Source organism: Durio zibethinus, chromosome 21 (genome assembly GCF_047325235.1).
Source record: "Durio zibethinus cultivar Kanyao isolate XHJ-2024 chromosome 21, ASM4732523v1, whole genome shotgun sequence".
In the NCBI taxonomy this organism is placed as follows: domain Eukaryota; kingdom Viridiplantae; phylum Streptophyta; class Magnoliopsida; order Malvales; family Malvaceae; genus Durio; species Durio zibethinus.
In genome coordinates this window covers 22,063,023-22,082,193 of record NC_143182.1, presented here as the reverse complement: position 1 = coordinate 22,082,193, position 19,171 = coordinate 22,063,023, and the positions used below count along the sequence as shown (strand labels likewise).

Sequence of the window (19,171 nt, the reverse complement as noted above, 5' to 3'; positions counted from 1 at the left end):
AAGTTAAAAAATAACAACAATCGAGATTAAACTGTGATTTTGAATTAAAGAGATCGGGATTGAACTATAAATTAGAGAATAAAGAGATCAAGATTAAACCATGAGTCAAAAAATAACAACAATCAAGATTAAATTGTGATTTTGAATTAAAGAAATCAGGATTGAACTACGAGTCAGATATTAACGATGACTGGGACTAAACCACAAGCCAAAAATAAGAAGTGATCGGGACTGAACTACGAGTCAAAGAAATACGATGACTAAGACTAAACCGTGAGTCAAAAAATTAAGAATCGATTAAGAGAACATAGCAAATCAAAATTATATCCAAAGGTCTTAAAAATCATGCTCGAAGATCTTATAAAAATGACTGGGACAACACCGTAAGTCAAAAAATAAGAAATCGATCGAGATAACATCGTGAATCAAATTTATGTCTGGAAGTATTAGAAATCATACCTAAAGGACATACAGAATCGATTGCGATAACACCACAAGTCAAAAAATAAGAAATCAATCGGGATAACACTGCGAATCGAATTTATGCTCGAAGGTCTTATAGAATCGACTAGGATAACACCGTCAGTCAAAAAATAAAGAATCGATCGGAATAACACCACGAATCGAATTTATGCTCGGAGGTCTTATAGAGTCGACTGAGACAACACTGCAAGTCAAGAAATAAAGAATCGATCGGGATAACACTACAAATCAAAATTATGCCCAGAGGTTTTAGAAATCATCCCGGAGGTCTTACAGAATCGATTGGGATAACATCGCAAGTTGAAAGATAAAGAATCGATTGGGATAATACCGCAAATCGAAATTATATCCGGAGGTCTTAAAAATCATGCTCGAAAGTCTTACAGAATCGATTGAGACAGCATCACAAGTCAAGAAATAAAGAATCGATCGGAATAACACCGTAATTCAAAACTATGTTCGGAGGTCTTAACAAATCGACTGGGATAACACTGTAAGTCAAAAAATAAAGATTGATCGGGACAACACCGCGAATCAAAATTATGCCCGAAGGTCTTAGAAATCATGCTCGAAGGTCTTATAGAATCTCAAAATCTTTGAATGCTCCTCCTAATCAGAGGTAATGAAACTTTAAAAATTTAAAAATCTTTTGCTCGAAGGTCTTGAAAGTTGTGCTCGAAGATCTTAGAGATTATGCCCGGAGATCTTACAAATCTTAAAATCTTTGAATGTTTCTCCTAATCAGAGGTAATGAAACTTTAAACATCGCAAGTTGAAAGATAAATAATCGATTAGGATAATACCGTAAATCAAAATTATGTCCGGAGGTCTTAAAAATCATGCTCGAAAGTCTTACAGAATCGATTGAGACAACATCACAAGTCGAGAAATAAAGAATCGATCGGGATAACATCGTAATTCAAAACTATGTTCGGAGGTCTTAACGAATCGACTAGGATAACACTGTAAGTCAAAAAATAAAGATTGATCGAGATAACATCGCAAATCAAAATTATGCCCGAAGGTCTTAGAAATCATGCCCGAAGGTCTTATAGAATCTCAAAATCTTTGAATGCTCCTCCTAATCAGAGGTAATGAAACTTTAAAATTTTTAAAATCTTTTACTCGGAGGTCTTGAAAGTTGTGCCTGAAGATCTTAGAGATTATGCTCGAAAATCTTACAAATCTCAAAATCTTTGAATGTTCCTCCTAATCAGAGGCAATGAAACTTTAAAATTTTAAAAATCTTTTTAAACGTGGCTTTTACTTGATCAGAGATTTTTTTAGACTTTAAAGGTCTTGTTTGAAGAAGGTTCATCCTAAACAAAGGCTTTGAAATCTTGAAAAAAAACTTGTCCCCTCGTATTTTTCCTTTTTTTATTTATTATTAATACTTACAAAGTTGATAAATACAATCATGATGCAAATGTCTATTCTCATCAAATGATGTTAATGGAAATATTGATGCAAATGTTAATGCCAACGCACGAATGTGAATGCTTGATGCAAATACATTTGACTTTTTCACAATGATAATGCTCTTTTCATGTAAGTACCCTACCAATACCTTTTTTAAGATGCAAATGCCATGATGCGAATACAAATTCTTCTCAAGGTGTGAATGCAAATGTCTTATGCAAATGCCAATGCAAGTGATGCAAACATGAATGTATTTCTTGTGATGTATATGCAAGCGATGCAAATGCATAGACTCTTCTTGCCCCTCTTTTTTTTTTTAATAATCTTTGTTTAAAATTCACTGTTTTATTTTCACCCAAAAAATATGATCTCAGTATTATGTACAAAATACTTAAATAATCTTGAAAATTTTCAAAAGTGGTCAAAAATTACCACACATAAAGTATCTTCACAATTAATGAAAAATTTAAAACTCAAGACTTTTGAATCTCTTGAAAGTTGATGACTACTATTTAAAAGGCTCATGGGTGAGGTAATTGACAATTCAATTTTTTTCACTAGTGGCATATCTCATGTAAAGCTTAGCGAGGGTTGTAAGGATTTCTCTTGGGCTCATGAAAGAAATAATTTTTTAAAACACTTCTTTTATTGAAAACGTGATACTCCAATGTAAGTTAAAACTAGCCATTACTTTTCAAACAAGATTTGAGAAGAAGGTAAGGCTTTTTTTTATAAAAAAAAGTCTTTAATGGGTATTGGTCTTTCAAAAGGCTTTGTATCGAGACCTTTTATTTCAGATAGAACTTTGGAACTCTGAAATTCATTATGATGCCTCAAAAAGGACTTTAGCTCTAAACTGCCATTTTGGGGTTTTCACTTTAGAACTATATATATTTTTTTTATCAATGAAGAATTCAATAAGTATATACAAATTCAAGGATATTGCTCTTCAATCCAAGTATCCACATTTGATCAAAATGGGCTTTTCAAGGTGTGTAATGTAGGCTGAGGTTAAGGGTTCTGAAAGAATGGATAAATAGGCTTAAAATATATTATTTAGGGTAATTAGGCCAAGGATCTTGAGGAGCATTCTCTGACTTTCTTTCTTTTTTTTTTTTTAAACATTTGACTTTAATTTTAGCAACTTTACTCACCTTTTTTTTTTGCCTTGAATTCTCATTTTTAAGGTACATATTTTTTTCTTATTTTTTTTAATTCTAATTGAAGCTTTAGATTCTTATCTCTAAGGTTTCTTTGCTTCACCTTAGAAAGGCCTAACTCCATCTTTGGTTGTTCACTTTCCTGAATCTTGAGATTTCAATTGAAGCCTTGTTCACTTTTTATCTCAGACTTTCACCTTTGAGGGACAGGTTAGACACTTTCAATATTGGATACTTTTCTTGAAGTTAATCTTGAATGTATCCTAATTTTACCTCATAATGTAGAAAATGATCCTTGGCTAGGGTTTATTTTGGAACAAAAAAAATTTAATAGGCTCAAATAGGTTCTAAATGGATAATTTTTATGTATGAGAAGGATAAAGAAAGATGACCATTCATCATTTCAAATATGATCACTTGGCTAGAAGAGCAAATCATTGAAAATGTCCCTTTTGTTTGTTTTTTTCTCTTTTTTTTTTTACTCTTTTTTTGTTTTTTTATGCCCCATCCTTTTTTACTCAAGGTTCTAATGATGATCAAGTCGTATAGGATCGATCACATAGTTCAAAAAAGCTCTTTGGGCTCTAAAATTTTTTTGACATTTTCTTGGTGAAAGGAAGAGAAAATGTATAAAGGTATGAAATAAATTGTCTTAGGCAAAAATGAATTTTTTTTTTCTCAATGTGCCTTAAGACATGGAACAAAGGTTATTTAAGAAAAAAGCTCAAGCATTTTTGTTTCTATGATCATAGCAAAATTTTGACACACATTGAATTATCAATTGAAAATTTTGAAAGAGTATCTAATTTTTGAAATTTAAAACAAACTTTTAAAAATAATCTCTTTTGTTCTTTGCCCAGAAAAAGATTATCGGCCCTTTAAAGTCTAAACTCAAACTCACATTCCATGAAAGGTTGTGGTTGATGAGTCCAATTATTTGAGTGATTAGGATCATGAAAGTATTTAAAAAGGTGTGGAAGTATTTGATGAGCTTTTTCCTAATAGTAATCACCATTTCCCTTAAGAATCCTTCCATCTTTATTGCAAAACTTTTTTTCTCTTTTTTATTTTTTTGATTTTTTTTTTTGAAACCTTGAAATTTACTTATGTGAGACTTTTATTCAAACAAATGCATAAACAGAAATTTTCATGAAAAAGATCCAAATATTCAATTCTTCCAAAATAAGTTAGATAACTCTAGAGACACAATGCATATGTCATACATACATAGTAAACAAAATAAAAAAGAAATCATCCTATCTTGATTTTTAAAACTTGACACATCCTTCTTCATCTCAACTTCTCACATTTGACAATTGGATGGAGTCAACAACTTTCATTGTTCTATTACCTCTGGAGTCAGAATACCATTCTTGATAAGATTTTCAACCTTTTCTTTCAACTATCTGTATTTTTAGTTGAGTGGCCAATTGCCCTCATATGATAATCACACTTGTCATTGGGATCATAACTTCTTGTTGATGGATTTGGTGTCATTTTTAGAGGCACAGGAGTGAGATATCGACCTTTTATTAGCAAAGGCAAAAAGTAAGAAATGGGGATGGGCAATTTCTCTTGATCATTCATTGGTCTCTTTCGATTTTTTATTGGTCGAGTGATGGATTCAAATGTAAGAACAAGATCATGAATGACCATTTGAGGATGAGAGTTTGCTGGAAAGCTCAAATGCTGGCTTGGTTGGCAAAGATATGGGTTTTGATATATATGGCTTATGACAGGGTGATGGGGTTGATAAGCAAGATAAGGATTGTACGGGATAAAGCTATTAGGTAGATGCTACTCCATTGTGACTACTTGTACTTTTTTTTATTTTGTTTTGATGTACTTTTCTCTTTAACATCTATCGCATCTTTTAATTTAATCCTGCCACTCTTGATTGTATTTTCTATAATTTCACTAGAAATCACCATGTCCGAAAAGTTTTTGGAGAGATTTCCACTCATTCTTTCATAAAAGTTTGATGAAAGCATATTCACAATCATTATTCTTTTTTTATAGGCTCCTTTAGACATCCAATTATTAAAAATGGACAGAGGTATCAATTCATAAAAATTCAAGTCAAAAAAAGTTTTCATTCATTCTTAAAAGTACCAAGTTTACACATCACAAACCATTCTAGGGTTGAGGCTAAAAAGTGCCAGACCTGCTCCCACTTCCCTTTGTCTCACCTAAAGAATAGTTAACTATGATTACTAGGGAAGACAACTCTTTGCTTAAAAAGCTTTTATTCATCATTCTGACTAACCTTACTGTTGCCTGCAACATTGCCTACCATCTCAACATGGATCAAAGAAGGGTTTTCGTGAATAACTGACTTCATCTTAGCATTAAAACTCAGATATTCGACTTTCATCAATCCCGGCACCCTATGTTTCAAAGCTATGCAGTCTTTCAGAGAATGGCCCATAACACCAAAATGGTATTCACATTGGGCATTAGGGTTATACCATTTAGGGAAAGGTGGTTTGCAAGGTTCAACAAGGATAGGGGCGATAAGGTAATTTTCTAAGAGCAAAGGGTATAACTTCATGTAAGACATGGGTATTAGATCAATAGGGGTTTTTTCTTTGGTGTTGCCAGGGTTTTTCTATCCTATGGTTAGTTTGCTTTACTGAAAAGATGCTAGTATAGTTAGTCTCGAGGTGAATTGAAAAACTCTGGGTTAGAGATTGGGCTGATAAAGTGATGATTGGATAACATGCTGAACAAGCAATTATGAAATGTGAGGTCATGAAAATGGATTCAAGTGTGAAATTTTTTAAGGTTGGATGAAATTTGGGAGCCCAATCCTAGGTGCTTGGAAAGGAGTTTAGAAGTGGTCATAAGAAGGATTTGGGTGCGAGTTTGGACTTGAGATAGTTTGTGAAGGTTGTTTGAAGCCAGCTGGCTTATTCTTGGAAATCAAATTTTTGAGCTCAGTCATTTGCATGGCTAGTTCACCCATTCTTCTCTTGAGTTCGCCCAAACCTTGGTCATTGTTCAAATCACCCAATGCTTTAGCATGCTCTGACAGAGGGCTAAAACTAATGGGAGCCAATTGACCTTGACTTGAGGAGGAACAAACTCAACTCTATCATTACCTCTAAACATTTCTATCAATTGAGCTATCGTTGTTTCATTTCTCAAAGCTCAAGCCATTATTCCTCTTGATTCAACTCCAAAGCACTAATCCTTACTTTCAATTGATCTCTCATTTTAGTCACTTTGATTCCCACCAAGACAGACATTTTATTTCAGGACTTAGATAAAAAATTTTAGATTACTACCCTTATTGAATGAATATCACAAAAATAATGACACACGAAGTATGAATACATGAATATGATGGCTAAAGAATGTCATGAAATGCATATATGCCTATGACAATGCATTTTTATATGTACAAGGACCCAAATAAAAATTTTCGTCAACCATGAATATGTATGCAAGGAATATAGTATTATATTGCAAGGATAGTGGGATATGAAATGCAATGTGTGTTCCATACGACCTTATTATTCATGAATCTATATGCATGAAATGCAATGACATATTTACATGAATGGTGAGATGTATTCTTATGACTAATGCAACATACTTGTATGAAATACATGAAGCTATTGTATGTATGAGATATGTATGTATGAAATGCAATGCATGTGTTGTGCTGGCCTAATAAGGTAAACACTGCCTTAAGATACATAACGAGATAGAATGCATGCACTACTTATCAAGAAGTACATGGGATGCATGTGCATGGAGTAAAATACATGTGCTACCTATTGATATGGATGGGATGAAATGCACGTATTATCCTATTATGATGCGCATGGGATGAGATACATATATTATTTATTACGATGTATGAAATGTGAAAGATGAAATAAAATATGAAATTTTTTATTTTGAGAAGGAAAAACAAAAAAATTAAGGCTTGAAAATTAGTTTTTATTCGGCCAATAACAAGGAATTTAAGAAAAATCCTTAATTTTTGAAAATATCTTTTTTGCCTTTTTTTTTCTTTTTTTCCAATGATTGACCTAAAATAAATACCACATATTCAAATATAATGCACACAATCAAAGAATATAAAAAAAATAAAAAAATAAAAAGACTCAAGAATTTAAAACAAACAAGTAAGAGAAATAATATAACAACCATACAACAAAATAATATAACGTATAATGTCTTAATTTTTTATAATTTTTTAAAAAGATGGCATGGCTCTATCCTAAACAGGCTTCCTAGGTTTCACAATATGCTGGATTAGGATTTATATGTCTAAAGGTTCCCAGACTATTCCTTACACCATCGTCCATTATAGACTAGTAAGGTTTCCCAATCCTCGCCCATTATGGGTTATTAACGGAAAGGGTTCAATCTGAGTGAAAGTGTTTTGCTAGCAAATATGGAGGTTATCACCTCACGAGAGCGTAGCTACTTCACTTCCTTCTAAAAAGGATGGAGCCCGGGTATAGAGCTCATGCATGCAAGTGAATATGCAAAGTGTGTGCAAAGTAATGTATTAATCAAAATAACATGAATAAATCATAACCAAAAACAAAATCAAAATAAAGTAATAACTAACACATAATTTATTTTATTTAGTAACATGAATGTTTTTGAAAAATAAAATAAAAGAAATTAAATATAAAATAAAATCAATTAAATCCAACCATTGTCAATAGCGCATAATTAAAATTTTGGTCTGACTCTCAAACAAGTCCCCAGTGGAGTCGCCAAGCTGTCGTAACGATTTTGGGACCACCAGACGTAAAAGAGTTTTAAAATCGAAATAAATGAGAAAGTCGCCACCAATCTTTTTTAGGGTGTGATTGGTCACCAAAAAGTTTATTTTTTAAATAAAACTATAAAAACGGGTTTAAAGTTTATTAAAAAGATAAATTTTAGTCTACAAAAATCAGGTTGGATCCGAGAGTTGGTTATGTGTGGGGAAGGATTAACACCCACAACGCCAATAAATTGGTACCATTTAATTACGCGCTATTTTCAGTATTGGATAAAAATAGTTTTAATTTGAAATTTAATACTAATTCCCTTCATTTGCAAAAATAAAATTTTGCTAAAGCTCTTTATTTAGGAATATTGAGAAAATTTTAAAGTTAAAGAATTATTTTAAAATTCTCTAACATTTAAGTAAAATTTAAAATAACTCTTTTCGCTTAAGATTTAACACAACAATCATTAAAATGAAATAACACTCTTTATAAAAAATTATTGGTGACTCTCTAACATCTAGGCAGAGTACTAAGAATTATTTCTTTCGGAATGTTATTTTTATTTTATTTTGTAATATCATAATTTTTTTAAAAAAAGTATTATTTTTTTTATTATAAATTTTTTTATCACCAAGTAGTAAATAAAAATTAAAGATAGAATAGTGCAAATAAATATTGATAATAACATGCTAACGTATGTATGCCAATGAATGTTATGTAGGATGAGATGCAATTTAAAAGTTGGATTCTTAAGCATAATGAGGTCACCCCGACTCTCCAAGATTTAGGCAGAGCTTAGGTGCGACTGTTTATATTTAAGATCCCAATTTACTGTTATACTTTTTATTTATTAATCTTATTATTAATGCGAATTAAGAAATCGTGTGCAAAGACTTAACGGAGTAAAATTTCTTAAATACCCCATCATCTAGGCGACATTCGAGAACGAATTACTGAGATTTTCACACGTGTCCTTAAGATTTTCAAAAGGTTTTGAGTAAGGGCTTGAGTATAGGTTTTGAAGGTTTGGTTTTAAGGTTTAAAAGGTTTTAAGGCTTGAATTTTAGGATATGAAAGGTTTAGGGTTTTGATTTTAGAGTTTGAAGATTTTATGGTTTCAGTTTTAAAATTTAAGGTTTAGGGTTTGGATTTTATGGATTTGGATTTAAGAGTTTAAAGGTTTGGAATTTCAGATTTTTGGGGGTTTCGGATTTTAAGGGTTTGGATTTAAGGGATTTTGAATTTTTAGGGATTTCGAATTTTAGGATTTTGAATTTTAGGATTTTGGATTTTATGGGGTTTTGGATTTTAGGGGTTTTAGAAACCTAAGATTTTAAAAATTGAGAATTAGTGTTTAAGGTTTCGTTTTTAAGAAAATATGAATATATCTAAAAATCTCCAACATCTAGGTGGATTTTCAAAGTAAGTTCGATTTTAATGATTTTTTAAAACTAATTAAAAATTTCTTATATATTTATTTTTATGAAAATTTATTAATAATAATTCTCCAACATCTAGGCGAAATTATTTCTTTAGGAAAATATTTTTTTATTCCTTCCAACATCTAGGCAGAAAAAATAATAAAAATTATTATTATTATTTTGAGCAATTTTAATATATATTTTTAATTATTACTTGTTTTCAATTTTATTATTATTAAAATAATTAAATATTTATTCTAACAAATTTAAGAATTTATCATGCATCAATAAAAAAAATACTTAAAATAAAAAATAATAATAATATATAAAAAATTCAAAAAAAAAAAATTTTTTACCTAAACCGGACCGGTCAACGGTCCGATCAACGTTGGTCTGGACCGGTCTGATCGGTTCTGCGATTCAATCAACGGTTCGAGCTAGCAATCTACGGTTCGATCTGGTTCAAATCGGTTTAATTGGACTGGTCAGCAGCTATTAAAAGAATGGGTTCACGAGTCAGGTTGCGCAGATCCTGGGGTCAAATCCGAGTAAACGCGTTGATCTTCCTTAGCCTAAAACGATATCGTTTTGCTCTTTAGTCTTTTATATATAACTCAAAAAAAAAAATATTGTTCATTCTTCACCTACTTTAGAAAAAAAAACTTTTTTTTCTTTTAACCCAAAAAACAGAAGGCCCATCGACTGCCAGAAGTCGATCACCGGCGGTCGCGCCAGTCGCCATGGGTCATCGTCGGCCGTCGATCATCGATGCCGAAAAACCTTCAAAAACATCCGAAAACTTTCTTTCTTCGTTCCCTTTCCAGATTCAATGTCACTTTCGCAAGAATTAACCCTGATCATCATAGATCGGGGTTTAAAGTTTCGGTTTCTTCTTTTTTCTTTTTTTTTATTTTGGACTAAAATTGATCTGTTTTTTTTTTTTGTTTTTGCAGGGAGCTCGACGTTTAGGTTCTTCCCTATAGGGAGAACTGTGTTTGTCTATTTTTTGTTTCTATTTTCTTTGGTTTGGGTATTTTGGGTGTAAGTTTAAAATTTGGGTCTTTTATGCATGGGAATGAAGGTTCTGTCTAGGGCTCTTGAAAGTGTTTTGAGGGGGGTAGTTCATTGAGCTCGAGGGTTTGTCGTAGGGGTGGATTGAATAGGCCTTTTTTTTTTCGGAGCGCCTCTGAAGGGGAAAGGGGCTGGAGGTTTTAAAGAGCTTCAAATATGGGGATTTTGGTGGCTGTAGGGTGGCTGTAGTTGGGCTGAACTAGGGGCTGGTCAAGGGCTGGATAGGGGTTGGTCGGGGGCGGCAACGGTGCCATACCAGCCCTCTGGTTTCTGTCTTTTTTTTCTCTTTTTTTTATTATTATATTTTTTAAAATTATTATTATTATTATTATTATTATTCTTAAAAAATTAAAATGAAGACAATAGACCCAGATAAAATCGGTGTCTACAATGATTGATATTATAATTTAGTTATTTAAGTCATCCTTTTTTTTAGGCAATAATGATTTATTAATTAATAAATAAATAAATCCCTTTAATTTTTTTGAGTTAAAATTTATGTCATATGAATATTTATTTGATATATTTCCTTAAATATTTATTAACAATTGATAAAATAGATAAATTTAAAATATTTTTAAAACGTAAATAAAAAAATTTAAATTTTAAGTCATTGATGAAAATAAATTATTACACAAAGGTCATGCAGAGTTTGTTCATTTTATTTTCAACGTTACATATATTTTGTAATAAGGTGAAAGAAACTTAATATTATTCTATTCAAAAATATTATTTCATACGCAGATGATACAATTTGAATCTACACAAACATTGTTAAAAAATTGTTACACACGTATCTTTTTCTTTATTATATTAGTTTATTGATTATTTTTAATTAATTTAAAGAGGTATGTCGAATCCTTAATTAGAGGTGTAGTAGATCGAGTTCGAATCGATACAATATTTAAACTTAATTTTAAAATTAAGACTCGAAATTCGATTTAAATTCAATCGAGTTTTATTTTTTTAATTCAAGTTCAACTCGAGATAAAAATTGAGCTATTCGAATTCACTTAATGAAATTTGATTAACATGTAAAAATAAATTCGATTCTTATATTCAACAAAAACTCAATTATTTATAATCGAACTCGAACTTGAGTTTGAGATATTTTTATAAATTAAAATAATTAAAATATATTAAAATATAAAAGCTCGATTAGGTTAGTGAACTATTCGAATTGGATATAAAAATATTTAAATTTGACTCGATTAATAAATCAAGTTACTCAAACTCAATTCGATAATAATTAAATCGAATTCAAATTTTATTCAAATCAAACTCAAATAATTTATGAAAACTAATATATTATTTGCATCCCTACCCCTATCCTCGTTCATGAAGTCTAAAACTTTTAATAATAATGTATCAGATTAATTTTTTTATTTCCTGATCCAGTTTTAGCATTTAGAAAATGAAGAATCAGATGCGTCAATCGTAGATATTGCACTTAAATGATTCTCTAGTGCAAATGAATAAAAGATCAACTATTAATCGGTCATTTCTTGTCAAGTTGGTGATGGGCCAATGTTTTTATTATTTTACTTTTATTTTGTAAATTATATTATTATACAAAAAATATTTCTATAATTTTTTTCATATTGATTTTTTATTTAAAAGTTATGAAATAATTTTATTAATTTAATACTATATAAATAAATTTTATCATATCATACATTAATAAATAATTTAAATAACATTTGCTATTTATTAACAAATTTTATATAATAAATAAAATTTATAAGTTTTAATTTAAAATTTTATTATATTTATTTTAATCTAATATTTTTAATAATCATTTTTTCTTTTCATTATAATTTACTTCATTACCATCATTATTTTTATATTCAAACATATATTCTACTTTTTTTAATCACATTATTAATAATAATTAATTTTATCTTTATTATTATTTTTAATTTTATCAAAATAAATCTCATCAACGGACCAAAGCTTAAACAAATGACGGTATAAGAACCCAACATCTTTCCAAGGAGGTTTCATGTACAAGACAAATTCCAAGCAGAACAAAAATTATGGGTCTGAGGTAGGCCCAGCAGATACGTGGTAGGGCCCCAACCAGTCAATCAAATTTCGGCTTCTTTTGATTTTTTTTATATATGAAATTATTTTATATCTAATAAATTATTTGTTGGAATATTTGCTTCTATGGTTATTTAACGTTATGTAATCAAATTTCTTCATTTTATTAAATTGATTATTCGCAATATAAAACCGAGAATAATTATTAAATCAATTTCGAGAATTATTCAAGAAATAAGCAAGCAATTGACAATCCTATTACTCCTTAGCCCTTAACAAAATTGATGCAGTAGAATGGAGGAATTATATATATATATATATATATATATATAGGTTTTAACTTTAAAATATGGTTAGATTTTTTGTAGCAAAATTAATCTCCGAATTACTATTTGGAGAGATTTTATTTTAATAGTAAGTGATATGTTGAGAAAAAAAATTTTCACATTTTTAATTCTATAAATTTTATTTGAGAATGGAAAAAAGCTATAACCTAATTTGAAACCGGATAAAACGAGAGCATTTAACTTAAAATTCTCTTTATCATAATCCTGCAATTAACCAATTATAATAAAAAATTATATAAAAATCCGCCACTCAACATAAATTTTTCATGAATGTGATAGCTCCCAAATAAAACTAGTTCCAAGTCTCACAAGACTCTGTTAAGCTTGGTAGACGGTCAGCAGCCTCTACCATTCAGATTCAACAGAGAAAAAAAAATCTAGTAGCATCTTTGCTCAACACAATAACGGATGATTTGGGAGCAAAGAAAATTGTTTCATGAGATTCATGAGTTGATACCATCTCTATGCATAGCAGTCTGGTGTAATGCTCATCTCCTAACAGGATTTCTACCTCGAGGGGTTGCCTCGTATGTGCTTCCAGCACGAGCAGGTGGTGTTGCAGATCCATAAGGTCCATTGTTCAAAGGTGCAGCTGGTCCATGTGCAAGACTTCTAGCTGGTGCATCATAGGTTGCACCCCTGGATGCGTCGTTTACAGATCCTCTTTGAGTGTCATAACCAGCTCCTCTTTGTGCATCATAGGCGTGGGCTCTTTGACCATCATAACTAGACCCTCTCTGTGCATCATAACTGGGCACCCTTTGTGATTCGTAACCAGTCCCTCTTGACACATCATAACCAGGTCCTTTTGATATGTCATAAGCAGGTCCCCTGGATGCCTCATAGCCAGTCCTTGTAGGGGCAGGTCCAGACTGAGCTCCACCATAAACGGCAGCACTCACACCTGCATTTGTGCCAGTAACAGCAGATGGTAGAGGACCATATCTCTGTGACGTGAAATGAGCAGAATGTCATTAATCTACGACATAAAATTAGCAGACAAAATACAGCCATCATTACATTGAATCACCGATGCATTGAAATTAGCAACCACATATTACAAAGGAGGCAGAGGAGTGAGAAGAACTCCACTGCAGTTTGTCTATATACCATTTCATACTTCAAACAGCTACTTAATCCACGTTTATCTAACAATAAGCATTAACTTTGAAAGAATGTAATTTATCCTAAAAAAATGGTAATTTTTGTAGTTAAATAGCAAAATTTTCTGGCTTTTTTTCCATGTGCAGAAACTCATAATAGCAATTGATTACATACCCACAACCTATTCATGTTTCAGCAGACATTTACGCAGCAACCATATAAACACTTCCAGGATTGGTTTGGATAGAAATATAATAAAAAAACAAAACCTCAAACTTTAACTTGATCTTGGTTAATGATAACCATATTCAAAATGCATAATGTCTTTAACATGACTATGACTTTTCAATAACACTTACCATATGCAACATATAAGGAAAGCATGTTATCTTTAACATGGCTAATTTTCAATTAACTGTAATCATATGCAAATTATCCTGAGTCTTGCAGAATATTATATGATTTATATTTCTTAGAAAAAGGTTTAACATGACTTCCATTTACTCTTTCTATATGTTTCTCAAACCCTATCTGTGGATAATGTATGACATGGAACTATAACCATCATGGAAACTTACACACCTGGTTAATACCATAACCATCTTCATATGCATTTTGTCCCACAGGATATCCAGACGGGTCATTCTCATTGTTTCCGGTGGCACCACCATATTGCCCAACTGCATTAGGTTGCCACATGTTAGCCATCTAAACAGTTAATGAAGAAAAAAGGCAAAAACCAAAAACCAAAATCAAAGAGCTCAGAAAAGAAACGATCAGAAGAGAGGATACCATTTCTTCTGTCAACATTAGCAGCATTCATCAGCTCCGCTCTAAGCTTTTCCACTTCCCTAGCCATAGTCATATAATTTTTCTCCATCACCTGAAGTGATTCAAGGTGATCATTGTAAAATTTCTTTTCATAGTCAAATGTAGCCCTGCATGATCAAGAATACGCCATCACATGATCGTGTAGCATGGAACTTTTTGAAACAAATCTAAAAAGAAAGACCTTAGAGAACTTTAGCTGAATGACCAGCATGCTCAGAGAGGAAAAAGATGAAGAATGAAAAAACTTTTCGGAGAACAAAACTCTACAGTGGACTTCCAAACAACAGAAAAACGAGTTTTAATATTAATTTCCTGTTCAATACCAGCCGCTTTATTTTAATCTTTCTCAACTTTGCTCCCAAAACACCCATAGACAAGAGCACAGCGAAAACCTGCAATGCTGATATTCCTGTCTGAGGCTCTCAAGTTCAGACATCAAAGCAGGTATCTGTTGCACATCTACATGGGCTCTCCGAAGATCTTCATTTAATTGATTCACTTTGGACATAAGTTCTTCCCTTGTTAAAACCAAATTCTGAGCTTCAGCATGTGCCTGCTGCAACTCTACTTTAACAGGCTCAGATGCTTGCAGTTCAGCTTCAATCTTAGCTATTTTATCCGTAAGGCTCCTCATTTGTTGTTCTCTTTCAGATGTTATGACTCCAATCTGAGCGTGCAATATCTGCAACTCATGCTGTGCAGCAGCAAGTTCCTGTCTCAATATCCCATGGGTAGCAGCAAGCCTCTGGTTTTCTGTACCAAGTCTCTGCATCTCCACATGCTGCGCAGCAAGCTTTTGTTCCATGATTTCTGGAGGGGGCAACATATCATAAGGTGGAAAAGGACCTGGGTGGGGTAAAATTCCTGGACCAAATGGTTCAGGATGTACCATGCCAGGACCAGGGAGAGGGCGCCTCAAATGAGGAGGTGGAATTCGACCCTTGCTTCCCATTTTCAGTGGCTACTGTATGACTTCTGCAACAAAAAACAACTTATAAGAGCACTGCAGATTCTCCACTGTGATTTAATTTTAAAAAAGCAACTTAAAAACTACACATGCATCATGTGATGTGTGTAACAATTGGATATTGATGCACCACTTTGGGACTTTTTTCCATACATCCAACACAACATAGTCAGGGAACAATAAATACAACAGAACCTGCAGTTGAATTTGAACTCAATGACAAAAAGATTACGGAATATGTAGAACATTTCAAAGCATATCGACACTTATTATCAAAATGATTTCTCCTTTATAATATGTTAGTCCTTTGCATGCAACTCCAAGTTGAAACAAAAAGATTAAGGAATATGCAGAACACCTCAAAGCATATCGATACTTATTATCAAAGTGACTTCTCCTTTATAATATGCTAGTCCTTTGCATGCAACTTCAAGTTGAAAGTGCATTATCTCATCACAATTAGACATAAAGTTTATCCACAGCAGTCATTCACCAAACAACTCAATCATATAAATAATCATATGAATGACCATAAAGGGAACATCAAGCTCGCTAACTGACAATGAAAGGACCCTTATCTACAACATAAGTGGCTAACATGGTTAACAGCAATAGGAATTGCTTTTCTACTTGCTGGTTTCCATGTCAAAGTCACTGCACCTCAATAGTCTAGCAGTCAACCTCTTGTGCAATTTAAATAAGTCCTTTATATTTACCACTAAATCCAGCTATCTTCCAAACTTTATATTCCACAAGCTAAACTATAGAAGATGGGGTAGGTTCCTCGGCACAAATCAAAGTTATTGCAGTCATACAAAGTCTGGGAGTTGCATGCAGCAAAAAAAGGTGATAATCAGCACAAGCAGATTCAAAAGAGCCTAGCAAAAAGATTCAAATCTAATTAGCCCTGACATCAATAGCTTGGCTAGATAAAGTCCATCTTTTTCAGAAACAAAGGGATAATATCACAATTAACAAGTTGTTCATAAGAAGAAGTCATTTGGTCCAAGTAAACATGTCCTCCGTAGCTAATTAGGTATTAGGAAAGTAACTTAGCAGTATATTATCAATTATTTCCATAAGCCAAGTCATGGAAATTCCATCTCTTATTTCTACTTTGTTCTCGCTCTACCACTACAACCTATAAAGCATGGATAGGGGTGTAATCGAGCTGAGCCAGATCGATACAGTAAGAAGCTCAAGCTTAACTTGAAGTTTGTTACTCCAAACTCAGCTCGAACTTAATTAAGTTTTAATTTTCAAGCTCAATCCGAAATAAAAATCGAACTACTTGAGCTTGCTGGATTAGAGTCATTTAAGAAAAATAAGCCCGATTCTCATGCTTGATTTCAAGCTAGATTGTGTGTTCGAACTCGAGCTTGAACTTGAATTGATATATATATCATTTACACCCCTAAATATGGAAACGCCCCCATTCGTACCGGTGTTGTATCAGTGTCCGACACCGTGACACGGACACGAGAGCAAAAAAAGAAAAACCCAAATTGGACACAGTCAAAAACACTGCACACGGATTTTTTGCCTAAATTTTTTTCCAAATCAGATAATCATAAAACCAACACAAAAATCAACCAAATCCCTCCACAATTAAGAAAATGCTCAGTTGGCAGCCACAATCATATAACAAAACTAAACAACAAAGAAGTAAGGATGTTGAATTCTATATTTAGATTCAAGAATCAGTATCACTCACCTGTTAATTTGTTGAATTCTTGAAGGTTGAAGAAGATGAAGGATGTAGTAGAATGGTGAAATACCAGTCGTATCGAAGGTGAAAAATTCCTGAAGACGATGTCGTTTTTGATGAAACACTCTTCTACAGCAAAGGGTGAGGGCACACAACCAGGGGGTGATTGGTTGGGCACACCCAAACCAAATTTTTGTGATAGGTTGAGGAGAATTACAAATTGAGACAATAAAATATAAATATTTAATGATTTCAACATTGAAAAAAATATTTATTTTTAAGGAAATGACAAATTTTAAAATTCATTAAAAGGAAATTACTTTTACTATGACACCCTAGTGATTAATGAATTTATTTATTTTTGGTTTTTATACTTTTATGGTTATGGATGTAAATGTAAGAAAGTGAACTAATTGTACATATTATTTTGATTAAATGTATGTTTATTATTATTATTATTATTATTTTATTTTTTTACAAATGACAATTGCATATAATTTAAAACATAAAACCTTCTATAATTAGTTAATATGTGCTCCAAGGAACAATATGAAATATATTTTCATAGGATTTTAAATAAATGATTATATAATAAGGTTAAATGTTTAATTTAAAATTTAATGTTTGAATTTTTTTATTACAGATATTATATTTAATTTGACTTAATTTAAGTTTAAACATATTTAAATTAATTTAAAATATGACTTTTTAACAATGATAAGTTGCACATGCCTTTTAAGAATAAAACTTATTAAAAAGATAAAAATGTGAAGCTCAAATAGATATAAAAGAATAAAATTTTATTTTTCAACAACAATAATAACGCATTAAGTCTTATGTCATATACTATAAAGTTAGCTATATAAAAAATCAAATAAGATAATTAAGTTAGGTTATAGTTTGAATTTTTTTGCATCACTCATTTTTTAATTTTTCAATGTTCAACTAAAATTCTAAGAAAAATCCTATTTTTTGACATTCAACTAAAATTAAAAGACAAGGTCTTTTTCTTAATTTATTCCTCAATAAAATACAGAAAGCATTTGGTTCAGAAAAATCTAAATTTTTTTCTCAAAATGTTGCTGTTGAATATATGATTATCATGTTTTAAGATATTTTATTTCTATGGATAATCTTAGATTTCTAATAGTACTTAAAGTATTGAAATTAAAAACTCACCTCTTCCTATAATTTTTTTTTAAGATTTCAAGAGGAAAGTTATTTTTGCCCCACTTTTAACTTGAATAAAAATATTTTCATTCTATTTTATTTGTTTGAATAAAAATGTATTTTATTTGACTTTTTTTTATATTTTAACCAATGAATATTGTATTTATAAGCTTTGATTCATAGTAATTATGATTATTTGTTGAGATTTTTTTAATAGAAATGTAACTTTTGAGTTTTTTTTTTTTTTAATTTCACATTCGAATACTACGTTTCTAAGTTGTAAAATGTAGTATTTAAGTTTACTTTTTTTTTTTAATTTTCCACTCAAAACACAGTAATTGTCTACTATTATGAAATGAAAGAGCAGTCTGGTTATTTCGTTTGACTCTAAAAATGGCTTCTTTGTACTACAATAATTAGATAAGAGATTCTTGCTTTAGTAACGTACACTATGGAAGATCATGTTCCATACTTAGAAGTACATAAAGCAAGCAAGACATGGAAGTTAAGCTAAGGAAATAGATCCATATTATAACAAGCAACGAAGCTGAACCCAATCTGATAGATGATTGAAACCCTCTCACAAGACAATCTTTCCAATAAACCAAAAACAACTTTGAAAAGTTTCAAAAATTAACACATCCATTATAAATCATGGGCCAATGCCTATCCACTAACGACTCTATTTTATCTCTACAATAGCCAACA

The 19,171-nt window shown here is 31.3% G+C and overlaps 1 protein-coding gene across 2 annotated transcripts; it reads right to left on the bottom strand.

Moving 5' to 3' along the window:
* Window positions 1-12,893: 12,893 nt before the first annotated feature.
* LOC111305797 (protein FLX-like 2) lies at window positions 12,894-17,487 on the bottom strand. Of its 2 annotated transcripts, none has more exons than XM_022903607.2 (5): window positions 17,300-17,487; window positions 15,011-15,590; window positions 14,580-14,725; window positions 14,370-14,467; window positions 12,894-13,630 (listed from the first exon to the last, which is right to left on the bottom strand). In XM_022903607.2, exons 2-5 carry the CDS (start codon window positions 15,568-15,570, stop codon window positions 13,172-13,174), a joined length of 1,263 nt encoding a protein of 420 aa, XP_022759342.2. In that variant the 5' UTR covers window positions 15,571-15,590; window positions 17,300-17,487; the 3' UTR covers window positions 12,894-13,171. The 2 variants fall into 2 exon arrangements, with proteins under 2 accessions (XP_022759342.2, XP_022759341.2); XM_022903606.2 differs by having other exon boundaries at window positions 15,011-15,593; window positions 17,300-17,486.
* Between the last annotated feature and the right edge of the window lie 1,684 nt (window positions 17,488-19,171).

Excerpts from the sequence above, each read along its gene's own strand:
- LOC111305797 (XM_022903607.2), bottom strand. The coding sequence starts at position 15,570 with ATGGGAAGCAAGGGTCGAATTCCACCTCCTCATTTGAGGCGCCCTCTC. Across the intron at positions 14,726-15,010 it reads CAGGAATATCAGCATTGCAG|GGCTACATTTGACTATGAAA; the intron begins GTTTTCGCTGTG and ends TTGATCATGCAG. Across the intron at positions 13,631-14,369 it reads ATGGTTATGGTATTAACCAG|AGATATGGTCCTCTACCATC; the intron begins GTGTGTAAGTTT and ends TTCACGTCACAG.